The 26,471-nt window shown below is 43.7% G+C and overlaps 1 protein-coding gene across 2 annotated transcripts in view; it reads right to left on the minus strand.

The window, feature by feature from the left end:
• The window catches only part of MAML3 (mastermind like transcriptional coactivator 3), a 435,963-nt gene extending 415,220 nt beyond the window's left edge, over positions 1 to 20,743 (minus strand). Inside the window, exon 1 of one of the 2 annotated variants that reach the window (XM_031010178.3) lies at positions 19,141 to 20,743. In XM_031010178.3, the coding sequence (XP_030866038.3) occupies positions 19,141 to 19,608 (468 nt within the window). In that variant the 5' untranslated portion in view covers positions 19,609 to 20,743. The remainder of the gene's footprint in view (positions 1 to 19,140) is intronic. The other variant, XM_031010177.3, reaches the window with a different exon arrangement.
• Between the last annotated feature and the right edge of the window lie 5,728 nt (positions 20,744 to 26,471).

The raw sequence follows: 26,471 nt of genomic DNA on the forward strand, positions 1-26,471 counted from the left end.
CTGTAGCAAAGGTAGAACAGTCAAAAACCTGTTTCTTCTTTTACTTTGCCACCTACTTATTTGGTGACCTAGTGAGTAAGCTAGGTCTCACTGTCGCTCCACTCATCCTATAAGCATGCTGCATAATCAGAATGTCTGTCTCATTCTGTAAACATAAAATGGCTATATGTATACAGATATTTACAGATTTAATTAAACAGAAACAAGGATACTTCATCTATTTGATTTTTTACCCATACTTAACACCTCAAAATGTCTGATCATTTTTACCCTCACCATTTTCCTCTTTCTCCAACTTTCTTATTCCATACTCATCCCTTCTGCCACCTCTCCCATCTCTCCCTCCAGGGAGGTTGTGACAGTTGTATTAAAACCTCCAGGACTGGCTATCTATGACTGGCTCCACAGTGCTCAGGGCAAGAAGAGTCAACTGCAGGTCTTTTGAGGCTCATTATCTTCTTGCTTCCATTTCTTAAAGGGAGAATATGTAGATTGGTCCCCTAACTTAGGAAGTACGGGGAAAGTAAAACCAGAAATACTTCCCCTAACTTTGACTCGTATAAACACATTAAGGAAAGGAAAGGTTGAAAGGATGTTCCCACACTCAAGGAACTTGTACAACCAAGTCAAGCGAGGCAAGTCAAGAAGAAAACAGAACCCCAATCATTTCTCCAGATGCTCTGAATCACCTCCAGGGCACAGGCATAGATGTTCCCCAACCCTGAATGCTACAGCAAGTGCATATCTACTTACAGCAGATTTGTAAACAGATCTGTTCTCCACTTAAAAACATTTTTTCAAGACCAGTGATTAAAAATGTAAAAACTAAAGCCTGAAAAAATATCAGTTCCCCTTGCAGAGCCCAGTGTTAAAATATAAACTCCGATGAGCGATTAGAAAAACACCACAGAAATAAATATACATATACATACATGTGTATTTTTTTCCAGTAGATTTTGGCCTTTTAATGACATTTGTTCATGAGAAAAAGAAATTCACTTGTCCCAGCACCATAACCCCACCAACCTTCATGGGTGTTCTGCAAAAAAAGGTCCCATAGAGACCAAGAATATGGTGACATTTGGTGCTCTTCGATCAGAGTGTGAATATCACCCGTTTTCTCCTTTTAGCTCTTGCAATAAAAATATTCTCAGGCACGAATCACAATGGCACGGGCTACAGCCCCTCCTCATGGAGTGTGATTCTCTCTGAGCCTCGCCTTCTGCTGCGTTTGAAGGAACCTCTCCCAGGACCGAGTAGCCCTGCTGGATCATCCTTTGCACTTTGGAATCAAAAGAAAAGAAACCAGAATGGGTGTCTATAACTACAGAAGTGCTGAAGTCATAAAGGGCTCAGGAGGATGGTGCAACTCTGGCCACAGTGGAGCACACTCACAGGGCAGCCAAGGAGACCCCTCTGGAGGAAAGTGGAGTTAATGAGACTTTTTATGCACATACACATGCCGGCTTCACACATTTAAAAAATAGACCCATGCTCAGCAAAAGGCCTATTTTAACACTGTCTTGTAAAAACCACATAGACGAATACTCTATCTCCTTTCTAGCAGCAACCCTGGCTCTAGACACTTGCTGATTTTAGCTATTTAAGCCTTAAGAATAAAGATGTCATGTGCAAAGTGCTCTGAAAGCATTAAAAACAAAACAACTTTCACTCCTACAAGAAGTACTGAGCACCAATGAATTAACGCATTTAATAATTAATTGGCATCCTTGGAGGAAACTGTCCCTCTGTAATATAGCCACTGGGCTGCTGTGAAAAAAGATTCCAATTTATATTTGTTGAACAAATGATTTGATTAGTGACCAAAGTAAGGAGGAGTGAATGTTTTCCAAGCATGAGCTTTTCCACATGGCCTGGGTCAGCCACCGTACAGCAAGGCTGGCATGGGGCCAAGAGCCCTCTTGCCAATGAGACTAGAAGTCTCTGAAGAGCCACCATACACCCAATGCCGAGAGAGTTCCCCAAACAAAAGCCAGCCACGGAGTTCAACAACTGGCTTGCCATGGCACCATATGCTCCACAATATTGTCCTGCTGCAACAGTGGGGCCTGTCTTCAGTGTCCCCATGTGCTGCACAGCTGTCAGCCCAGGAGCTGTTTTATCATTATTTTCACTGTTTTATTACTTTTCTGGGAATTCAAATCAGTGTAACCACGCTTGATGCACCGGTGAAAAATGGTATCTCCCTCCCCCTTCTCCTTCAACCTAATGAATTGCCTTTTTTCATATCAAAGAGTAATGAGCACCAAACCACATAATATTTATTCAAGGAACAAAAGACCTAAGAATGGGCTGGCAGGAAGAGGAGCAACTCCTGGGTGTGGACAGAAGAAAAGCTGGACGTTATAACAGAGCCCCTCACACTGATCTCTGGTGACAGTGGGTTCAATTTATAGGGAAATCCAAACCTTTCAGCTCTCCCCACTCATTCCTGGGAGGGGCTTCCTTCAAGCAATTCCCTAGTTCATGTGTAGAGACCCTGCTGCTGAGAGGTGGCAGGAGCCAAATGTAATTCATCCCATAGCCTTGACTGTGAAGTGTCTGCACATTTTATTTTTCAGTGAAATTCCCCTAAAAAGCCTCCTCTTGCCTCTCTCATAAGCAATAAGCCCAGTATATCCCAAAATGTTCTAGATACATCCCTTCGCCCCCCTCCCCCACCGCATATTATCATGACCTCCATTGTGGATGAGGGCATAATTTAACCCAGGGAGAAAGGGCCACAGAAATAATGGCGATACTGGAGCCTTGTTTATCTCAGATGACATGAATCTTAACCCTCCCCACTTTGTGCCATAATCAACCGCTTACACTTTGTCAAGTTTTCTTATTAGTCCAGAAAATAAAAAATAATGTACAATATTAGGAGTAATTTAACCGAACCCATGGTTAATCTCCCTCTTTATAGACATGGGCAGTGTTTAATCATTCCCTTTGCAAAGGATCCCCAAATTGGGAGAGGCTGGATGGATGACTAAGTCAAGTTGGTGCAAAATGAGTCACGTTTCTTGAAGGTCAGTTCCCCAAATGTATAAGCCACCAAAGGGAAAGGAAAACTATTTCTTAAGGTAAGCTAGCTATTAAACAAAGTTTCCTCAAAAAATGATAAACAATGATGCTAAGAAAGAGGTTAAAGTTAAAGGGCTATGTGAACAACCTTAGGAAATTTAGCACCAGTGGCTGGGTTGCTTTTTCTTCCTCCCATTTCATTATTCAGTATTTTGAATTTCTCCATTTAAAAATTCTATTTTGAAAATTTTAAAGGAGATTTTTTGTTTTTGTTTTTGTTTTTGTTTTTGAGACGGAGTCTCGTTCTTTCGCCCAGGCTGGACTGCAGTGGCGCTATCTCGGCTCACTGCAAGCTCCGCCTCCCGGGTTCACGCCATTCTCCTGCCTCAGCCTCCTGAGTAGCTGGGACTACAGGCGCCCGCCACCAAGCCCGGCTAATTTTTTATATTTTTAGTAGAGACGGGATTTCACCGTGTTAGCCAAGATGGTCTCGATCTCCTGACCTCGTGATCCGCCCACCTCGGCCTCCCAAAGTGCTGGGATTACAGGCGTGAGCCACCGCGCCCGGCCTAAAGAAAATTTTTTAAACTATAAACAAAGTTTAATTTTTTTCAAAATGTCACAAAAGTAGTCATTTCTTCCTACAACCTATGCCACCCATATGGTTGTGGGTTTTAACATTGAAAATTTTCTTTCTAGATAATTTTCCTCAAGCCCAGTAATCAAATATTTTTTCTAAGCAATCCTCTTGCTTCTTCCTCTTACAGTCTCATTTCTGTAAGTCTGTCAAAGCTAATTATCTCGCTCCTCAAATTTATTGCTCTTTAGTGTATCATAAACATATATTACAAAAAGTTGAAGAAAACAAGTGTGCATTACACTTTGAAGGAAAAGATAGACATAAATATTCAAAGTATGCACTATCTTTGTTAATAGAGTAATGAAAACGGCATTAGAAAAAGTGGATGAGAATATCAAAGCCAGCCAATCCTCCTTTCTTCTTCCATATATGGTGGTCCCCACCCCCAGAAGTCAATACCAGAAACTCCTACACCATTACTTCAGAATAAAGAGGAAAGCAAAGTTCTCTAGTTTGCAATCCTTTGACATTCCAGACCACAGATAAACACGAACCCTACCAAACCAGTAACACAAACAACCTGTGCCTCCGTGGAGGGCACGAAGGCATGATTCTCACAGGCACACACTATCATTAAGCTCCTTTACTTGAAACTACTGTTACATCTTTCTGAGCCTTCCTTCCAATCTCAACCACAAACTGAAAGTTAATAAAAAGCCCCTGAATGATTCATATAAATCCTTTAAATCTAAGAACAGGAGCCAACACTAAAAAAGCAATAGCCCATTTAAATTTCAATAGCCTGAATGCCAGACATCCCTGATTGTCACATTTTGTCACCCACCAAGTCACCATGTCATGTTCCTAGTTCACTGTGGGATCCAGACATATTCCACTCTAACAAATACAACTTGCCAGAAGTATTTCTGAGTGTGGTTATTTACGATTTTCACGAACAACTTTTTCAAATATTCCTTCAATAGGTTCTAAGAATTAAGTAGCATGAAATCCAAATCTAAAATCATTGTCTCCATGCTTCATTGAAGAAAATGAACGTGAAAAAATCCAATAGCAGCTGCAAACCATTTAAGAATTCCTAGTTAAACTGCAAAATACATTTTCAACCATTTAGCCATAACAACTTCTAAACGGAGAAAGTTGCTTCTTTATATAAACCACCTCTGTTTACCAAACATCAGAGAATCTCCGGGCAGAGGGCTACTGCAGGATGGGAATAGTAAGAGAATGTTACAACCCATGAGGTGCTGATCTGCACACACCACCGTGAGGAAATACCTTAAGTGATTAAAGACAAACGCCACCTGCATGCTTGGCAAAGGAGTCCACTGCTATCGCCACACACTCTCCCCAGTGAGAGAGGGGAAACGATGGACTGAAATCCCACAGTGGATTAGAACTGGGCACAAAAGGAGCCAGGAACAGAAGATGGCAGCATAGGAAGGGAATGTTATGCTTTGCCCCAGCTGGGGACTCTGGCAGTATTATCACTTAGGCATCCTGAAGCCCAAACTCAAGAATAAAGAATTAAATTTTCATATCTTCTTTGACTTAGTATCCAGAAAATTTTGTTGAATTCTGACATATGTCAAATTTCTTTGCGTATATGTTAACAAGATACTCCTATTTATAAATTCATATGGCTATTTGGCTATTCTGTCAAAATTAGCCTTTAGGCCAGGCACAGTGGCTCATGCCTGTAATTCCAACACTTTGAGAGGCCAAGGCAGGAGGATCGCTTGAGATCAGGAGTTTGAGACCAGCCTGGGCAACATAGTGAGAAACCATCTCTACAAAAAATTTTAAAAATTAGCCGGGCATGGTGGCAGGCACCTGTAGTCCCAGCTACTCAGGAGGCTGAAGCAGGAGAATCCCTTGAGCCCAGGAGTTGGAGGCTGCAGTGAGCTAAGATGGTGCCACTGCATTCCAGCCTGGGTGACAGAGCAAGTAAGTCCCTGTTGTCTTTTTTTTTTTTTTTTTTTTCTTTTGAGACAGAGTCTCACTCTGTTGCCCAGGCTGGAATAGTCTTGAAACTTTGCCACATTTTTCTTTAAAGAAACGGTCTGAAACACTCACTTTTTGAGTTATATTAAAAACAAAAATCCAGCTGGGCACAGTGGCTCATGCCTATCAACCCAGCACTTTGGGAGTCTAAGGCAGGAGGATAGTTTAAAACAGGGGTTCGAGACCAGCCTGGGAAACAAAGCGAGACCCTGTCTCTTAACAACAACAACAAAATCCATAGTAAGGTTAAGATTTGATTTTAGTCATTTATTACCTATTATAAATCATCTCCAGACTCTTTCAAATAAAAATAAAATGTTTTCCAAAGGAATTAGAAATTACATGTTTATTGCAACAGCTGTAATCTCAATAGTCTTTGGAAAATAGTTTTTATCTAATAGTTGTTATAATCAGATAGCTATGAAATAACTAGTATTCAAAACATTTAGATAACCATTTATCTATAATCAATATAAAGGGAAGTGTACTTCATGCAAAATGCAAGACAGTTGTCTACCTTGCATATAGGTGAAAGTCATCCTTGAAAGAAAACATTCTAGTGCTAGAAATAAAAGAAATAGAACCATGAAATATTAGAGGCAAACACACAAAAAATAAGATGGCACTCCTCAGAGGGACAGTAGAGTAGCTAAACTAAAGAATTAAGGAAAAGTTATAGGTTGAAATGTTATTGCATGACCAGAGCAGCACCTTTAAGAATCTCTTTATTTGGGGCCAGACGCGGTGGCTCACGCCTGTAATCCCAGCACTTTGGGAGGTCAAGGCGGGTGGATCACGAGGTCAGGAGTTCGAGACCAGCCTGGCCAGTATGGTGAAACCCTGTCTCTACTAAAAACACAAAAAAATTAGCCAGGCATGGTGGCACGCACCTGTAGTTCCAGCTACTCGGAAGGCTGAGGCAGAATTGCCTGAACCCAGGAGGCAGAGGTTGTAGTGAGCGAAGCCCGCACCACTGCACTCCAGCCTGGGTGACAGGGTGAGATTCCGTCTCAAAAAATAAAAAAAATAAATAAAAATAAAAATAAAAAAGAATCTCTGAATTTATCATACTGGATGGCCTAGGTGCAAGATTAAGAGAGAAGTTTTTAATTTTATGTATACAACCAACTTTTGCTATTTAAGCCACTGAAACAGAAGGCACCTAGCTATCTATGGAATGAGGAAGCCCCCTTTCCTAAAGCTTACAGTGAGCACATAGCTGCATTATGTTAGCTAGCCAAAGGTTCAGAATAAAGAAGGAAGCAATAAGATGCTATGGGCCCAGCTAAATGGCAAAAAAATGGCTAAACCAAATCTAGATCATAAATTGAAGCATAATACTTAGTTTATTGGAATCATTTGGTAGAGAATGACATATAAAGTTTAGGCGCCGAATCACGTACATTCCCACCCTTGGTTTATCTCTCTGGGTCAAATCATTGCCACGTGCACCTTGTACAAGGTTCCAGGTCCTATTGTCACTGTCACAAAGGTGGAACATGACATGTTGGGAAAGGAGATGGGGAGAGGAGAAACATTCAAGGCCAGGGGTATGTGAGGCCAGGAGACAGCAAAGTTGGGGACCTCATCATAAAACAGCAGGGCCTGGCAAGAACCAGCACTACCATGTCCCTGAATTGTGGCTCCTGTTCAGACCGATAAAGGAAAGTCAAATAGATGAGAACTGCTCTTTGCCAAAACACGGCTATTTAGAAGATGCAGTTGCTCAGACAACCTTTTCAAGAAGAAACACTGCAGTCAGGTGAAGGCAGAAAAATATAGTAGCCAAGAGCACAGATTCTGGAGCCAGGTTGCTCCAGCTACTGTAAAAATATAGACGGTAATTATTATTATCTTAGTGTAAGGGAGCTGCTATGCCAAAGGGAAAGCAAAATAACTAAGAACTCTGATGAAGGGCAGTCTTCAGACCACTGCAGCACCTGTGTATAATGAAAACTGATAGGACTTCTCACTGTCTAAACAAATGCTATAAGGTGCCTGTCGAAGCAAGTCCATTTTGATGCATTTTCTACAGTTGGCCAGGTCAGCAGGTTGTTATTACCATGTTACACAGATGACTGGATTAGTCAGGGTAATTTAACCTGTAGGAAGTGGCAACTCACAGACCTGAGATTTTTATGACCACTCCAATCTGCACCCACGAACACCCTAGGTTCTGTATCACCCACTGAAATACATTTTGCAAATAAAGCTATATAATCAAGCCTGTGAAACACAAAGCTCAGGAAAGGTAAAAAGAACCACAAAATTGTTCAAGGAAGTGAATTTCCCACTTTCACAGAATGAGCAGGGCCTGGTTGAGCAGGTTCCTCCTTCAGTAAAACCTCTTTAAGGGCCAGCTGAGAAAAAGGAACGTCACTCCTGTAAGATGTGTTATTTGCCAAATACACGGCCTTTAAAAACTAGTAATGTTCTGTGCAAAGACCAACACTAGTTACTAGAGTTGATACTTTTTTAAGCCATATTGTTAAGGAGACATAATTATCATTTGCCCTAAAATGGGCTGTAATAAGATTCAGGTGCTATATTAAACCATATTAGATTAAGAGATTTTTCCGCCAACTTTTTTCTCTTTATACATATTATATCTATAGAAAGAACCCTAAATCTGTGCTACAGAAATGCTCACATATGTACAAGGATATATGGATAAGGATGTTCATTACAGAAACATTTAATTAGCAAAAAATAAGAAACCACCAAAGTATCAATCAATAGAGAATCATTCAATAAATTATGAAATGGTCACAATATGGAATGCTATATAGCAGTTAAAAAGAATGAGTTGAGGATCTATATGCACCAATTTGGATGGCTCTCTAAAATATATGAAAGAGAAAAAAGTGTATTTCAGACAAGTATACATAATATGATTCCATTTATGTAGAAAAAATGAATATGTGATTATGTATAATATATAATATATATGTAAGTGAACAGAAGAGGGTCTGGAGAAAGAGATTCCAGACTGTAGTTACTTCTGAGAAAGGAAATAACATTGAGGGGAGGAATTAAGTCACTTCTTAACCTATTTTCTTTCATTTAGTAATTTATTCAACAAATATTTAGAGTTCCTCCTATGTACAGGTAGGTCCTTTCAAGTCATAGAAATATAATAATGAATAGACAAAGTCCCTGTCCCTCTCCAATGTTCCAGGCAAATGAACAACTTTTGCTGGGACAGTTCTACTCACAAAGCAGCCTATTTCATCTTTGAACAGCTTAAATTTTCATAAGATTGGCTTTTTAAATATATCTATTAAACCACAACCTGGATCCTAATAACTGTCAACCAGAGATCCTAAATTTATCCCCTTGAGGCCATACAGAGCACATTTAATCCCTTCTTCAAGTGACAGTCCTTCAAATATTTTAAGAAAGCAATCCTATCACCCCCTAAATCAGACTAAACACCTCCAGGTCTTCCAGCTGTTCTTCCTGTGACATCGTTTCAAGACTTTGCACCTTCCTGTATGCTTCTTTCTAAATGTTCTCCTCTTTGTCTAGTTTCCTCTCAAAGCTCAGTGTCAAGCCATGACCATGATGCTACAAGTGTCACCTCGTCCCAAAAACAAGGGGGGAAAGAAAGACAATGATCTGCCTCATTTTTAACAACTATACCATACCTTAATCTTATTCCCCACCACACCAACTAATCCTCTCCTCTGCACAGTTTTATTTGAAATGAATTTGGTACAGAAAGCAATGCTTGCAAGAAGATACAAAGCATCTGACGCCCTTAGGATTTTCCTAAATGTTAGTTTTTTTAAGTGTTTCCATTTACATGTCCAATAAGACAACAAATACCATTTCATAAAACTAATTTGAAATGTAAAACTATGTCCTGCTGCAGCCCAGTGAGAATAAGGACGTCCTGTTCACCACTGCATCCTCAGTGGCTAGAACAGTGCCCAACGTGCAGCAGTTGCTCAGTACATGTTCAGGAGACGTTGGCTTGTGCACGAGTGAAATAAGCCTCAAATCACTCAACTTTAAGTCTGCATTTGGGCAGAAGGCAACAACTAAGTGAAATGAAAGTCACTCATTAAAATATGCCTAGCATTTGTGCAGCACCATAAGGTGTTCAGGACTTTTACGTATACTAACTCGTTGATCAATGACTCTGTGAGGTGAAAACAATGACAACTGGCCAGGCGTGGTGGCTCACACCTGTAATCCTAGCACTTTGGAAGGCTGAGGCGGGCAGATCATGAGGTCAGGAGTTCAAGACCAGCCTGACCAACATGGTGCAACCCCGTCTCTACTAAAAATACAAAAATTAGCCAGCCGTGGTGGCGGGCGCCTGTAATCCCAGCTACTCGGGAGGCTGAGGCAGGAGAATCGCTTCAACCCAGGAGGTGGAGGTTGCAGTGAGCTGAGATCATACCACTGCACTCTAGCCTGGGCGACACAGCGAGACTCTGTCTCAAAAAAAGACAACCGTTCACCTTTCTGACAGGCAAGAAGAGATAACAATCATGAAGTAAACAGCCAGAACATCATACCACGTGGCCAGCTAGGATGGTGCTGCCATGCAACACAGCAGTCCTCTAACTTCTTCCCAGGCATCCTTCACCTCATCACGGCACCTCTGCCTCTCTCTGCTCTTCAAGTAATGAAGTTTTTAAAAAGCTGAGAGTAATGCCGCATGTGTAAACCCATCTTCTTTCATATTTTCAAAACCCTAGGAGAGCTCCTTGTTTAAAGCAGGGCCCCTCACCAGCAGCAATATTTTGGATCAGGTAATTCCCTGTTATGGGTGTAATCTCTTGTAGGATATTAGTAGAATCCCTTCCTTCTACCCACTTCTACCCCTGCCTTCTAGACACCTGTAGCAGCCCTCCAGCTGTGACAACCAAAAATGTCTCCCTACATTGCCAAATGTTCCTGGGGTATGGCCAAACCTCTACCAGTTAATAATCAATGAATTAAGGCCGGGCTCAGTGGCTTATGCCTGTAATCCCAACACTTTGGAAGGCCGAGACCAGCAGATTGCCTGAGCTCAGGAGTTTGAGACCAGCCTGGGAAACACAGCAAAAACCCATCTCTACCAAAAAAACAAAAAATTAACTGGGAGTGGTGGCGAGCACCTGTAGTCCCAGCTGCTTGGGAGGCTGAGGCATGGGAATTGCTTGAACCTGGGAGGTGGATCGTGCCACTCACTCCAGCCTGGGTGACAGAGCGAGACCCTGTCTCTGAAAAAAAAGCAAAACCAAAAAAAAAAAAAAAAAATTAAAGGAATCCTACAGTAAATCCATTCACATGGCAGTAGTAATAATTTAAGAGAGCAAAGAAATATTTCAGGAACATGATTTGCTTTCCAGGTACAAACAATATAGCCATTAGCTCTTAAAAATATATATTCGAGTTTCAGCAAGTTCTCCAAGTTCAGAATAGGTTACTAAAAGCATGCTTTACTTCTGTAAACTTCCAAAGCACCAGGATATAGTCTGTTTACCCACACCTGCTCTCACATGTCTCTCTCCTCTCATATCCATTCTAGGTGATGCCTCCAAAATGCTCATCCTTTTTTGCCTCTCCTACCTTAACACTAGTTCAAGCCCTTTACTGGGTACCCAGCCTTTTAGATTCACTCTCAACCGCTGAGCTACTTTCAGCATCTAACAAACAAAGAAAAATAACCAACCAGAGTGAGAATAAAGGGCACAAGCAGAGCACGTCTTTCAGAGCTGTGCAATCCTTTTGAGTCACAGTTGCAACCCAGGTTGAATCTACACAAATAGACTTAGAGCACTTCGGCCTTTTCCTTTGAAGAGATAGAAGCCCCTGTCCAGACGTGCTCTGGAGGTGGAGAAAGATGTTGGGAAAGGGAAGGAGAGAGACACAGCAGTGTAACCTAATAACCTCCTTTACCCATGGAAGTAAACACTGTTAATTAACAGTTGAGGGGTGGAGGGTCCATAAACATGAAATGATACACAACCAGATTCTACTCAACAGGATGGCAATAAAAGGAGTTAAGAAAATTCTGGAAGTTGGTAGTTAAAAACTAAATATTTCACTTAAGTTTTCTACAGTTGTTAAGCCATTGCAAAAGAGGGATGAATGTTAGTTATTAGCATTTTAAAAGGTTCTACTTCAGTATAAAGGTCATTTCCAACCAATTAAAAGGTGCCTAAATTATTATTGAGGAATCACTTTCTTTATGTCAGAGGAAGTACTGCAAGCCTTTTGAGATTTTTTTTGTTTTGTTTTGTTGTTTTTTTTGAGACAGGGTCTCACTCTGTCACCAGGCTGGAGTGCAGTGGCACGATCTCAGCTCACTGCAAACTCCGCCACCCTGGTTCAAGCAATTCTCCTGCCTCAGCCTCCCAAGTAGCTGGGATTATAGACATGCGTCACCACGCCCGGCTAATTTTTGTATTTTTTGTAGAGATGGGGTTTCACCATGTTGGTCAGGCTTGTCTCGAACTCCTGACCTCGTGATCTGCCCGCTCGGCCGCCCAAAGTGCTGAGATTACATGCGTGAGCCACTGCGCCTGGCCTTTTTTTTCTTTTTCTTTTTCTTTTTTTGAGGAGTTTTACTCTTGTTGCCCAGGCTGGAGTGCAATGGCACAGTCTCAGCTCACTGCAACCTCCACCTCCCAGGTTCAAGCAATTCCCCTGCCTCAGCCTCTCAAGTAGCTGGGATTACAGGTGTGTGCCACCATGCCCAGCTAATTTTTGTATTTTAGTAGAGACGGGGTTTCACCATGTTGGTCAGGCTGGTCTCGAACTCCTGATCTCAACTGATCTACCGGTCTCGGCCTCCCATAGTGCTGGGATTACAGGTATGAGCCACTGTGCCTGGCCACCTTTTGAGATTTTTTAATTAAATTTCTCCAAGAATAGTATACACAGCTTCCATAGTAGTAACTTCCTGCTCCTATCCATGCGTGCATGTGGCCCTCAGAGAACGCCGAATGCTGTGCTTCTGTCCCAAATGGAGAAAGGAACTCAAAAACCCCTCCACTGTTTAACAGATGGAATTGCCAAGTAGACTTTAAAAAAAGTGTGCTCCTTCTCTGATCCACTGAATGGAACCCCATGATCTTTAAGTATTTATTATACAGCAGGCCCTCAACTCCATTTTCTGCATAATTTTATCTAACCCTATTTCTTTTGTTCTTTAAACTTTCTTAGATTTAAACAACAAAAAAATTAAACTAAATTAATCAGTTCTTGGTGACAGCTGATTTTTCAGAAGCTACATTTCCAAGTCACAAAACTAAATAGTGAATTTTTGGAATCTGTCTGGAAAGCAGGCTGTATTTGTAATAAAAATTTAATTTGTGGGGGGATCCTGTAATTTTGGAGTAGTCATCTGCAAATTAACTTATTTTGCAGATACCAATGTCAAATTGGTATGAAACAACAGGAAAGTAAAGCATATTATAATATTTTCCTTAAAAATCATGGAAAGGTGATATAACACCCTGAAGTCTGAAACTGCTGTCGTTAGCACCAATGACTATACTGATTTTCAAAAATCTGGCCGGGCGAGGTGGCTCACACCTGTAATCCCAGCACTTTGGGAGGCTGAGGTGGGCAGATCACAAGGTCAGGAGATCGACACCATCCTGGCCAACATGGTGAAACCTCTCTCTACTAAAATACAAAAAATTAGCCGGGCATGGTGGTACATGCCTGTAGTCTCAGCTACTCCGGAGGCTGAGGCAAGGGAATCACTTGAACCCAGGAGGCAGAGCTTGCAGTGAGCCGAGATTGCATCACTTCACTCCAGCCTGACGGCAGAGTGAGACTCCATCTCAAAAAAAAAAAATTCTGTTATGCCCTTGAATCTGGCTAGAATAATACTGAAAATCTACAGAGAATATATATTGTCAAAGTCTTGGATGCAAGAGCGTGATTTAGTATTTTAACTTCCATGAAACACTATGGACAATGTACCAATGCTGCTGAATGAATGAAATTAGAAACTCAGTCTTTATTATTTGTGCTAAGTAAGAATAAAGGCAAATCCATACTAAATCCAAAATGGTATTGTATCTGATTGTTTCATTAGTTCTGAGAGTCAGGAGCACCAAAATTAAATTTTCTCTCTTCTTATTGCTTCTTCCCACTCTTTGATAACGGTGTTAAAGATCACTGAAAAGACCAAAAGGTTGGCAGCAGGTGGGGGAAGGAAAAACAAAGCAAGCAGCCAGGGGATCTGAAAACTCAATAATCAGCCTTTGAATAATAGAGTGAAAAATGTAAAGCTATTTGGGAGACTTAAAAGGTAGACGCTATGAAAATCTTGACAGTGAGTTTTAAATATGTTCCTCTTTATAAGAGTCTGATGTCTGATTGATTGATTTCACAGTTCTCCAAGATGGGTAATGTGGAAAAAGACAACAGAATTTAGCCTTTTTAAGCTCAAGAGTATAAGACAGGACTGTTACTTAACAAACAGGGAACAGTAATCACACAAGTACTTCAAATATATCCAAGAATTACTATTTAACATGCAAAACAGGTTCTTACACTGGATCCCTTCTATGACACTCACACCAGGGTGAGTGAGTGAATGAGTGAATGTGTGTGTGTGTGTGTGTGCACGTGCATGCATGAGAGAGAGAAAAGCCTTATATTCCTATCTCAACCAAATGGGCAGGAAAACTTCTTTAACAACAGTTGGCCATTAGCCTCACAGCGATATTCAGAAAATAACTCTATATAACTCTATTTTAATATTAAATTCCTCATCCTTCTTCTTCCAGAGATGTCAGTAAACTATGTACCAGGACTGCCCATTTTTCTCCTATCAGGTGGCAGAAATCCTGAAAAAGATTCTAAAGTTTGCCCTTATAATTCTAATGAGACAGGATAGAAAGTATCAAGCATACTAGCTTCCTGAAAACTTGGCTTTCCCTGGGAAGGAACTCAGCTTGAAGAGCATTTTGTAGATTATGATTAATGCTTAACTAACTCTGCTTCTACTTTTCTGACCACTGGCTGCCCAGTACTAAATAAAATGTACCACAACCAAAGAACATAATAGAATTAAATATGTTTTGGAGCTTAAAAAAATGCTTCTTGAGAATTAAAAGAAAAAAATACATATGAAGGACAGAAAAAACGAAATTTCAAGAAGTTTTCCACAAACTTAAGGCACGCTGTGTTGGGCAATGGAAAGCTTTCCGAAAGACAGTCTGTCCTGTTACCCATGCTAGCGGCAGAACAGGATAAGCCAAAGAAAAGATTATCATAGGGAAGATGTAGAAATAGCTTGGTAATACGAGCTTGCCAAAAAAATTGATACAGAGCCAGTAATTTACCTTCAACAGGGTAAGAAATGGGAAGCCAGATTAATGTATAAGGACATTCAGCAGTGGACTAACATGTTGACATTTCCTGAATCTATTCCAGGAATGGATGGAACATTTTGGATGGGTTGTAGTTGTCTCCAATACTCGGTAATAACGCAATTATTATTAAATGCATGTTATGAATTTTTTGTGATAAGCTCTTCAGAACAGGGGTCACATAGATTTATGCAGTCTGTAAGCTGTATATAAATTAAGCACACTCTGAAAGTTACGATGGTGCTAATACAGTGAAGAGGTCATGAAAATAATATGGTCTTATCTAAGTCAACTAAGACTATCACCATTTTAAAATTTTGAAAACTGTGCACTGTCATGCTTTTTGATGTGCCTGCTCAGCTTGAAAATGTACTTGTCAATTGAAATTTACCTTAAAATTTTAACCAGGACCTCAGTTCCAAATACAGCAAATAAACAATGCCCCCTTTTGTTACCACAAATAATTAAAAGCCATCTTTTCAACTGAGGCTCTCTGACAGGTGAAGTCAATAATTTTCACCAAGTCTTTGAAGGGAAGAAAAAAACTATGTCAATAAAGTGGTGGTGGTTGGGATGGGATCATTTGACTACATGTTCAGAACGGACCTAATACCTGAGGTAGTGCAGCTTCAAACCCAGGTCTGTGCCACCTGCTCTATCAACAGGGCTGGTGAGGACTCACACAGAACCCAGCCCCCTCTGTGGCAGCCTGGAGCCAAGGAAAATTTTTTACCCCTCACCCACTCTGCTTTTTGTTTGCTATTTTTTGTTGTTGTTGTTTTTCATGCCCATTCTTGTAAATGTGTGAGATAGGAAAACAAATCAAAAGAGGCAAAGCCCTCATTAGACTGCCTTCTTAATCCAAGCGAGGCAGAAAGATAATTAATCGATATTTAGTACTTCGGACATATTGGTCCTTAGAAAGTAAACAATACCAACGAAACAGTAAAGAATCCTATTCATCTTTATTTTTATATCACCGTTATTATTATTTGGTTGTGGGTGATCATTGTTTTTCTTTAGGGCTTTCCAAATAGAGCGCCCAATCTGAGAACTACATTTAATTGTTCTGTGCCTCACTGGAGTACAACTATAATCCTGCAGTCAATTCAAGAAAATGAAGAGCAATGTTCTTTACAACCTGTTTTTGAGATTTTACCTCAATACAGACTGTTAAAATACTCTCAGAAGCCAAGGTTACCTTTTAAACTAATTATTTTAAAAGGAAATATAACTTGTAGAGCATGTTTCTTTTTTTTTTTTTTTTTTGGTACACAGAATTTACTTGCAACTCTGCTTAAGAGTTAAGGCTTACATTACATTCATCACACTCATCACACATACCAGTGAGAGATGCATGTGAAACAGCTGAAGCTAAAATACACTCCTATTCTGTACATAGCCCTGGCATTTATTAGTGCGTAAGTCTAATCAACAGGCTAAATCATTGTAATAAAATGATAGAAATTTTTATTTTCAGGCAGTCATCTTTCAAGTCTATCTGTTGCTAATTTGCTAAACTGGGATTCACTATGAAATCTACAGCTGATGTCTCTGTCTACTGAAGCAAGCATTATCTTTCTATTTTCAAAAGTAAGCTGTGGCTTGGGCTTGCTGTCTTCTTCCCAGTAAGGTCAGGAGGCTGGGCTTGCTTCCACCTGCGAGTGTATCACAAACCAGGCGCGCGCACCCGAGCCCTCCCTCCACCAGGGCGGAAACCAGAGAACACAACCCAAACACCAAAAGTTTCTGATCGCAAACTCTACTCATCTTGCCGTGTCCAGAGACCCGGCACTGGGAACGGCACTGGCTTTTGTTCCAGGGTCGCCCAGCTGGCGAGGTAAACGCCACAGCAGTCCTTGATCCCCAAAGGTTGTGAGAGATTCTGTGGCACGGGAATTTTGGAGCATCCCGAAAGGAGCCCATTTCTCCGCAATCCATGCGCGTGGGGTGTACAAATACACGAAAAGAGGACGCGGGGTGGGCAGGCATGAAACCTTCAGTGCCTCTTAAATTCTCAGTCTCAGGTTCACGAAGTGAATCTCCTCCTCCGTGGAAGGGCGCTAGGGGGGCGGGGGCTGGGAGAGAAATAGGTTGGAGAAAGGGACCGGAGCTACAGTCGAGATGCAGGACCGGCCCCGCCTCCGGCTACAATCAGAAAAACTACAGTGTGTCAGTGGTTTTCGGTTTCCTGTTTGTAAAGCGAGAACCTCCCCCCGACTCTGGAACTGTCGTTCTTCCTCAAAACCAACCGAGACGGCCCCTTCTTCGCGCTCGGGGCAGGCTCAGCCGCAGGAGGAGCGGAGAGGAGGGACGCGGGGGCATGGGGGGCGCGGCGGGGCGGGGACAGCCGCGATGAAGCGGGCAGGGCCACGGGGCGCAGCACCCCTCCCAGCCCAGCGGCCCCGGGGGCTGAGTTGGGCCGCGAGGCGGACAAAGCGCCTCCCGCTCCCTCCCCCACGGCCACGTTCCAAAAGGGAGGGAGAAGGCGGGCAAGAGTGGCTGGAGGAGGAGGAAGGGAGGCGGAAGGGGAGGGGGAGGAGGAAGAGGAGGAGGGAAGGTGCTGCCGGCGGGACTGGGCAGGATCGCGCCGACCTGGGAGGGGAGGGAGGAGGGGGTGAGCGCCCTCGGAGAACTGGGAGGAGGGAAGGATTCTTGAAGCCCAAGATAAACAAATTGTTCCTCTTCACGTGCGGGGTGGGGGGACGTAGGGAGCGAGCACTGCGGCGTCGCCTCCCCTCCCCCAAGCCGACTCTTTGTCACCGAGCGCCGGCCCGAGCCCCCGGCGAAAGCCCACGGCAGCACTGGCACCTCCCCGGCGCCGGGGACTCACAGACCGGGAACGTGTGCGATTTTTAAACCGCACGACGGGAGGGCCGCCCCCGCCGGGCTCTGCGCCTTCGATCGCTGGGCGGTCTGCACGGGAAACAGGCGAAGGCGCGCGGCCCCGGCACGCTCCAGGATTCCCGTCGCCTGGCCCACCCAGCACCCGGGCGGCGCGGTGGGGGGGTGGGGGGTAGGGCAGACACCTTTCCCAAGCTTCCGGCCTCCCCTCACCCAGAAAGGAAAGCAAAAGAACCGGAGAGGGGAGATAAGAGAAAGGATTCTAGCCTCCGGCTTGTGGGGTGGGAACTGCCCCTTCCTCCTGGAGAAGTTAAGCCATTGGCTGCTCATCCTACCTCGAACCCGCCCACCCAGCCATTTAAGCCTCTTTTACCTCCCTGCTACCTTCCATTGCTCTGGGCTTATTAAGCAGGCCCCCAAAGTTGGCGGGCAGCGGGGCGGGGGGCGCCAAGCGGAGAAAGACTCCGTGCACGCAAGTTTAAAAGGAAAAAAGGAAAGAATCCCAAGCGAAGTTGTGTGGTGGGGCCTCTTGGCGCAAACCCTGGGTATTGCTTTCCCCTCCCGCCCCCTCCAGGCCGCTCCCCTCTTAACCCTCCCAGCCGCTCCACCTGCCGGGCTAGCCCCGAGTCGCGAGCAAAGAGCGGAGCGCACCCGCGCCCCGCATCCGCGCGCGCTCCCGCGAGCACCCCCGCGCGCAGCCACCCTCGCTCGTTTCTCACCCACTTCAAAGTTCATTCACAAAACTCTCAGACTTTCTCAGCCCAAAGGGGGTGAGCTGGGGAGAGGAGGCGAGAGGCTCTCCTTCCCCGCTTCCCCCCTAGGGGTTGAGGGCCTGGTGCCCGCCCAGAACCTGCGACAGCATCAATATTTCCACGCACCCGGCGGATGTGCTGAGAGGGGTGGGCGTAGGGGGACGGGTCTGGGGAGGCGAGGCGGCGCGGCTAGAGGTGGGGTGGGGAGCGGCGAAGAGGAGGAGCAAGGTTTCAACTCAGGGGTTCACTCTTTCAAATCGGTATCTAAGAAAGGGAAGGGGGGAAACTTTTCTAGCACCTCACTCCGACGCTCCTCTAGGCTCCCTCCGCCCCTCGCAGTCGTGACTGGCTTCTCCCCTCTCGCCCCCTCCTCCCCAAATCTGACAACCCTGACAGATTAACAGGTAGCGACTACGGCAGCTTTTTCCCTAAGAAAAGTTGACGTTAACCCTTAGGCTTCAGCCCACCTCACCCACCGTGCAAATCAGACCCTTGTACCCCCATGTAAGAAGCTCCACGCGCCCCCCCACCACCACCACCACCCCCAACGCGCGCCGCAAGCCCGCTGCCCGTGCGCCCTCACCATGATCAGCGTGTGGTTCCTCTGCTCCGCTGAGGCAGCCTCCGCATCTTGCTGGGGTTTGCTCGGGTGCTGCTGTTTGCCGGTGCCGGCGCCCGATTTCTTGGCCCTCTGCTCCAGGGTCCGCTGGTAGAGGCTCACGGTGTCCCGGCGCTCCAGCTCCAGCTGCTCCACCTGAGCCTGCTGGTACCTGTTCTCGCAGTTGACGTGGTGCCGCCGGCAGCCCTCGATGCGCTGGCGGAGCCGCTCCACCACGGTGCTGTGCTTGGGAACCGCCGCCGAACCGCCGCCGGGGCCCCCGGAGCCGCCGCATCCACCGGCTGCCGGGTGATTGCTACTCGGAGCAGCGGGAGTACTATTGGGAGTATTATTCACACCGATCCCGGCCCCGCCGAGGCTGCTGTTCAGGCTACTGTTGATGCAAATACTACTGCCATTCGCGGCAGCAGCGGGGGCTGCGAAATCCCCCATCCTGCTCCCCGGGCACACTATTTTGGAAGAACTTTTTTTATCCACCCCCCTATCAGCCTCCTCCTTGGGTCCAAGGATTAAAATAGTTTAAGTGGAACGCGGGGGAGACGCAAGCACATGGATGGAAACGGCGATCCCGACGGGGCGAAAAAAACGGGGGGGGGGAGATTTTGGGGTGGTTTTTGTTTCCTTTTTTTAAACTGTAAAAGCTCAAGGGGAAGAAAAGGGGGGAACGTTATCGGAATACCATCAGACACCTATCAACAAAAAGAATCACAACAAACTGAGCCAGCAGCAAATCGGGTTGCAACTCAAGGGGAGATCCGCTCCTCGCTTGCCTTCTTTTTATAATCCATTATTTTCTAATAAATTCCAGGAGATTTCCGGTGGTTGGCAAGCATTTTCTCCCTACATACCGAAAAACACACCCCATGTACACACACAAGCATATGCCTCCAGTGCGGACACGCGCGACACACACTCACTCCACACCGCATCGGAAAACGGCAAGCTTGCTTATTGCATTTTCCTTCCACAAAAAAGTTTTGGTGTTTATGCCGCCCCGTGTTCTCAAAGTACTTTGGCTGCTCAGTTGCATTTCACAGGAACCTAGATATCGAATCCTCGGGCTGGGGGAAGTAAACACATGGACAGTCCGAGGCGACTGCAAAAGTAGATCGGTGAAGTCCTTTGCAAAACGCCGCGCAGAGAGCAGCACCTAACGCTCGGCTGGGCTGCCGCTGCCGCCGCTGCTCCTGCCACCATCACAATGATCAACTGCTCGCCGCCGCCGCCGCCGCCGCCGCCTCCTCCTCCTCCTCTCGCTCCTCCACCTCCTCCTCCTCCTCCATGCCAGCGGAGTGATATCAGGACGCGCGAGCTCAGTAAACACGGCAGCGGCGGCGGCTGGAGGCCGTGAGACAGGCCCGCGGACACGGCGCAAAACCCGGCCCGGACTCTCACCCGGCAGGAGCGGGCGCGGCACGCACCAGCACCCGGCTCCAGTCTCCGTCGCCTCGGCGCCCGGCGCCCCTCCTACGCCACCAACCACACTACCGCCCCGCCGAGAAGCCCAGAGCCGTCGGCGACGGAGAGAAGAAAGATTCTGGGGGGATCTCAGAAATAAATCAACTTTTGACCTGTGTGTGTGCGTGAGAGCGTGTGTGAGTGTGTGTGTGTGTGTGTCTGTGTACGCGCGCGCGCGTGCGCGGGGACGCGCCTGGTAGGGTTTCCTTATTCCAAGGAAAGTATCAAGCGATCCCAAGTTGTTGTTATACATTTATGCATTATATTGCAGAACTGTGCATGACCAGGCAGAAACATTGAAGCTTTACAGCAGTTGTCTGTCATCCCTATCCATGTGGAAAGAAAAAGGCAAATGAGTGACTTGTTTTTAAAACCCAGGTAATAAGTCTGCGCTAGTAACAGCGCTACTTACGGACACTTGTTCCAAGTCTAGGCCAGACTGAACACACAAATACCAAATTCTAAATAAATAGAAATAGGCATCAAAAATGTGTAATATTATTTAACTCACTGTACATAATGATTGTTGTTACTAAGTCAATTATTGTTTTACTTACCCTTGGAAAAAAATAAAGCAAGCAGGGACTTGGAGGTGAGACTAACAGTACATTTAAACAGACTGTTTTGAACACTAGGTGCTAATGACAGCAGTAATTAAGGTCCTTCGTAAATCAAGTGGAAAGATTGCAGATTTCATGGACTAGAACTATAGAAAAAACACAGCATTTCACAGTTTGTCATGACCAAAACAAAAACAAGCAAAAATAACAAGCCTACTTTATTGCTGGATATATTTCTTTCCATTTCAATGAATTCACAATAAGTACAATTAAAATGGACTAGCAACTGCAGAAATCAATCTAAACTTTCCATTTTATTAAAGCACATTATCTTTCCCGATATTATCTAAAAACAAAAATAACAACTAAGGATCAAATATTCTTGAATATGGACTTAAACCATTGCATATACATATTTTTAAAAATTAAGATGGAGAAATTATTATTTCTCTAATAATCAGTAAACTATAAATCTTGATTGTGAGATGTTAATTATAAGTCATTTTGTATTATTTCAATAAATCTTAAGAATTAGTTTTTAGGGTAAAAATACACCCCAGTTTTCTAAAATAGCCAGGAATAAAAGAACTTTGGATCTTATGCATTAGTCATGAGATCTGATTTAAACCATCTTCATTTCTTGGCATTGCAGATTAGCACAGGATGCTATTTCTAACCTCATAATGTCAGCGATAAGAAGCTATATTTTTCTTCAATTAATCAGTTCTATATAGTGAACGATATTTTTAATATTCACTGGATATATGGTAAAATGGGCAGCAAAATATTTAATACGGTGTGAGGCTACTTCCAAGCAGTAAAACCAACTTAAGAGAGTGTATATTTCATTGAAGTTGCCACACTTTTTCTGAAGGCTATTTAGTTAATATACAAATTTCTGTATCAAACTGCCCTTCTTCAAGTCTCAGTCAGAAAATTTAACTGGACTAGGTCTGTAGCAAAAGAGTCCGTTCAGATTCTGAAAATATGTAGAGAATTTTAAGAAATTAGAAAAAGAGGTAGCAAAGTGGCCTTTATCTTTTTCACATATTCACTAACTAATATCTCTATTAACTCAGGAAACACATGGCTTCGCCACAGAGGGGAAGCTATGACTCTGCATTCGCTTTGCCCTCTCTTCACCGTAGTTTAATTCTTTTTTTTTTTTTTTTTGAGACAGAGTCTTGCTCTGTTGCCTAGGCTGGAGTGCAGTGGCGCCATCTTGGCTCACTGCAGCCTCCGCCTCCCTGGTTCCAGTGATTCTCCTGGCTGAGCCTCCTGGGTAGCTGGGATTACAGGTGCACGCCACCACACCTGGCTAATTTTTGTATTTTTAGTAGAGACGGGGTTTCACCATGTTGGCCAGGCTGGTCTGAAACTACTGACCTCAGGTGATCCACCTGCCTTGGCCTCCCAAAGTGCTGGGATTACAGGTGTGAGCCACTGCGCCCGGCCACACTGTAGTTTAATTGTTATCCCTCCTCCTTCACTTGCCTCCATCACCCACAAAAGACTGCAGTTTGATTTACAGAGGTAACAAATTTGAGGGTCTTAAGCACTGGGTCTTTAGTTTTTGAGACTTGGGTTCTCATTTTAGCTTTTTCCTGTGACTCAGAATTTAATTATTCATTGAGAGTTTCTCATTCTGGGGAAAAAATGACAACAACAGCAGCACCATGTATTCCCTTCAAGCTGTTTACCTCTCCTACCAATGAAGGGAAACCAAAAAGACACAAGAATTTGCATCCTTCCCTTTGGGGAACCAGCAGGTGGGACAGCACACTTTGTGGTTTTACCACAGAGTTCCCCAATGACAAATGAAGCTCTTCTTGCACAACCACAGTATACTTTGCTGCCTGATTTTAGTGCATGAATGGGCTATACCTAAAAGAAAAACTGTTACATGTGTACACACAAACAAGCGCGCACACAGGCACCCGTCTTTTATCTCTCCAAAATGGGAGTGGCAGCCACAAGCTCCAAGCCCCAGATGTGGGGAAAGGAAGAACTGTGAAACTGTGTGATGGCCAGAGGGGAAGAATCTTTGAGAAACCGACCTGTGCAGGACTCTGCTGTGACATACCAGAGGTCAGAAACCCCATTCTCATTGTGCAGGAAGATTAGAAGAAAGAAGCAAGAAGCAAGCAAGGCTTGCATCTTGAGCAACATATGCCAGTCACCCTGAATTAGAGATGTTGATCTACTCCACTGACCTTAGAAGAAACAGAGACCTTTATGCTGGCTACTTCCGGATCCCATGATATGGTCCTGCAAGGTTTCCAGCTTTGTTGGTCACCTTCCTAAAGAACTCCTTGAAAGTCATAGAGAAATCCAAGTTCTGGAGAAGCAATTTTAGTCCCTTCTCACAGCAGAACACTGATAGCATGACCATCTTTGTCTTTTCTGTGAGCCTGCTACAAGGCAAAACTTCAGGATGAAAGCGGTAGACACAGCATCAATGCTATTGTTCTTGAATGACAAATAATAATAATAATAATAATTGAGATTCCATAGCAGTGATGAGAAAGAAATTACTATGACTGCATCCCCAACTGTGATGATATCTCTCTGGATGCCAAGGAAAGAAGGGCTTGATGAATAAGCAGCTACACCAGGTTATCCTGCGGTCCTGGCTCTGAGCCAAAGTTGGCAGTTCTGAGGAGTTCAACCAGGTTCCATTTCCTTTACACCAAGTCTGTGTCATCTTCCTATATTCACCTGAGAGGGCCTAGTGTCCCAGTGACAAGAAAGAGACCTTTGTGTGGAAATTCCAGTCTATGTGCCCCCTCTGTTTCCCTCTTACTATGGATCAATAGATCTGCTTTCATAAAAGAGTATCTTGTGGCCAAAGAAGAATAGGAACCCTCTGCTGCCCACATATGAGCAACCAAACCTTTATATCTTTCCAAAGTGGGGCCCAGGCACTCCTAAATTACTCGCAGCCGGGGGATGTGCCCTCAGCTGTCTAGCAATAGGTATCATTTCAATAATTCCATGAATATATTTATGGCCTTCCGTGTGCCAGCACTGTGGTAGGCACTGGGTGAACAGCATAATAACAGTGTATGGAACACAGTCCCAACCTCAATGACGGCCAACTAGAATCAGGGCAGTATATGCCATAATGGAATTAATACGGAGTGGGTGTATGAACAAGCAAAAGAGTGCATGCTTGGAGGAGCTAAGAATCCGTCTCCAAAAAAATCCAGTGGTAGTTCCTTCTCACAGGATTGTGAGTGTGAAAGGGTGTGATGAGAAATGAGATGGAGGCTGCGGAGACAAGCAGGACCTGGATTGTTCAAGGCCATCCAGTTTAGACTATATCCTTGGGACAATGGCTGCCATTAAGGACATAAGCTGATTTACACTGTTTACTTTGGCAATGCGGTGGATGTATTATTATAGCGTTTTCAGAAGTGTGTCTGAAAAACTTGGTTCCGTAAGATGCTTTACCAGAAAGGCTTCTGAGCTAAGTAAGTTTAGGACATGTTCTGTACTGCATCTCTCCAAAGAGTTATTACCACATTGAAGGTCACAAGAAATCTTGAAGCAAAGCATGTTTAACTTTGTTTAACCTAACATTGCCAAAATCCTGTTATGTCCCACAGAATAGAACACACTCTAGAAAGCTCTGTGGTATAGGAGAGAGTGAAAACTGAAGGCAGTCCTAAATCCACTTAAATTTACAACAATTGCCTGGGCACGTAGCCTAAGTCAACGACCACAAGGCCCTTGCCATCTGCTCTACCAGAATCACTAGTCCAGATCTCCCAGGCCTTCCTAACCTCAGCTGGGTGTGTGAATTCTGACCTTTAAATATTGAGGAAGTAGCAACACAAAGGCAAAATCCCAGAAGGGTGAATTTGACTAGCCTTTTTCAGCATTAGTACTTTGAGTATGTTATATTAATATCTATCCCTGTGTAATAAAACCTCCTTATTAGGAGAAAAGGTTGGCCTTATTTAACTGAAAAGATTATGTAATATCTTTAAAGCTATAGATTTTCATTACATTTGAAGCATGCACTCTGTCTAGCCTAACAAAACTGGCCTCTTGGAGCTATTTTAATAATCTCCTTTTACCTAGTGAACCAATTGCATATAGGTGACATGCCTCATGAACTAGGGGTGTTTCAAAAATTTGCTTCCTTAAGTATTTAAATACCTCTCGCAAGATTCTGTGTATGTTGTTAATTCTCATTTTTTATTAAGAAGGAGTTTACTAAGTCCTAGACCATGTCATAAATTTTGAGAGGAGTATGAATTAATAGGATTTATTTTCTTATTCGTGTATTTTAATATGTATATAATGGTTTCATGGTTATTAGGGGAAAGGTTATCTAAAGTCCATGGCAGAGAAATTTTTTAAAAGTCTCTCATTCTGTTTCATATATATTTCTACTCTCACGGTTAAATAATTTAATATAATAAGGCATCTGACTTGAACAATGTCTGGCTTTCATATACAAAGTTGAAGACTTCTGAAAGAAAATATTTATGAATTTTTAAATTTATTGAAGGCCCATAATCAGCTAAACTGTTAACCTTAGAATAATTAATTCTGATGGCCAACAGTCATTGAAAATTTGCTCTATTCCAGGTTCTATTGTTATCCTCTATTTCATTGATATAGAAACTGAGGCACAGAAAACTTAAAGAACTTTCCCCAAACCACACTGCTTAAAAATGGCAGAGACCCAATTTGAACCAAGCTATGGAAGAAACATGTAACCAAGTTCCTAAGGTTCCTTCTCATTTTAAGATTCTACCTTTTTACAAAACTAAAAGTACTGTGTTTTGGCTGGGGGCGATGGCTCACTCCTGTAATCCCAGCACCTTGGGAGGCTGAGGCAGGCCGATCACCTGAGGTCTGGAGCTCAAGACCAGCCTGGCCAACATGGTGAAACCCCGTCTCTACTAAAAATATAAAAATTAGCCAGCCATGGTGACGCATGCCTGTAATCCCAGCTACTCGAGAGGCTGGGGCAGGAGAATCACTTGAGCCTGGGAGGCGGAAGTTGCAGTGACCCGAGATGGCGCCACTACACTCCAGCCTGGGTGACAGAGTGAGACTACGTCTCAAAAAAATAAAATAAAATAAAATAAAATTACTGTGTTTTACACAGATCTCATTTTAACAGAAGCTTGTTGCTGCAGAGGGGTTATAGCTGAGGAGTCATTTTTGTAGAAAGCTGTCTCTGGCCATGCTTCCCTCAGCCCCCATTCTGAGCTAGCCACCCTCTCAGTGCTCTGAGAATAGTGGGCATTTTTCTGTCTT

Source organism: Gorilla gorilla, chromosome 3, assembly GCF_029281585.2.
Source record: "Gorilla gorilla gorilla isolate KB3781 chromosome 3, NHGRI_mGorGor1-v2.1_pri, whole genome shotgun sequence".
Taxonomy (NCBI): Eukaryota; Metazoa; Chordata; class Mammalia; order Primates; family Hominidae; genus Gorilla; species Gorilla gorilla.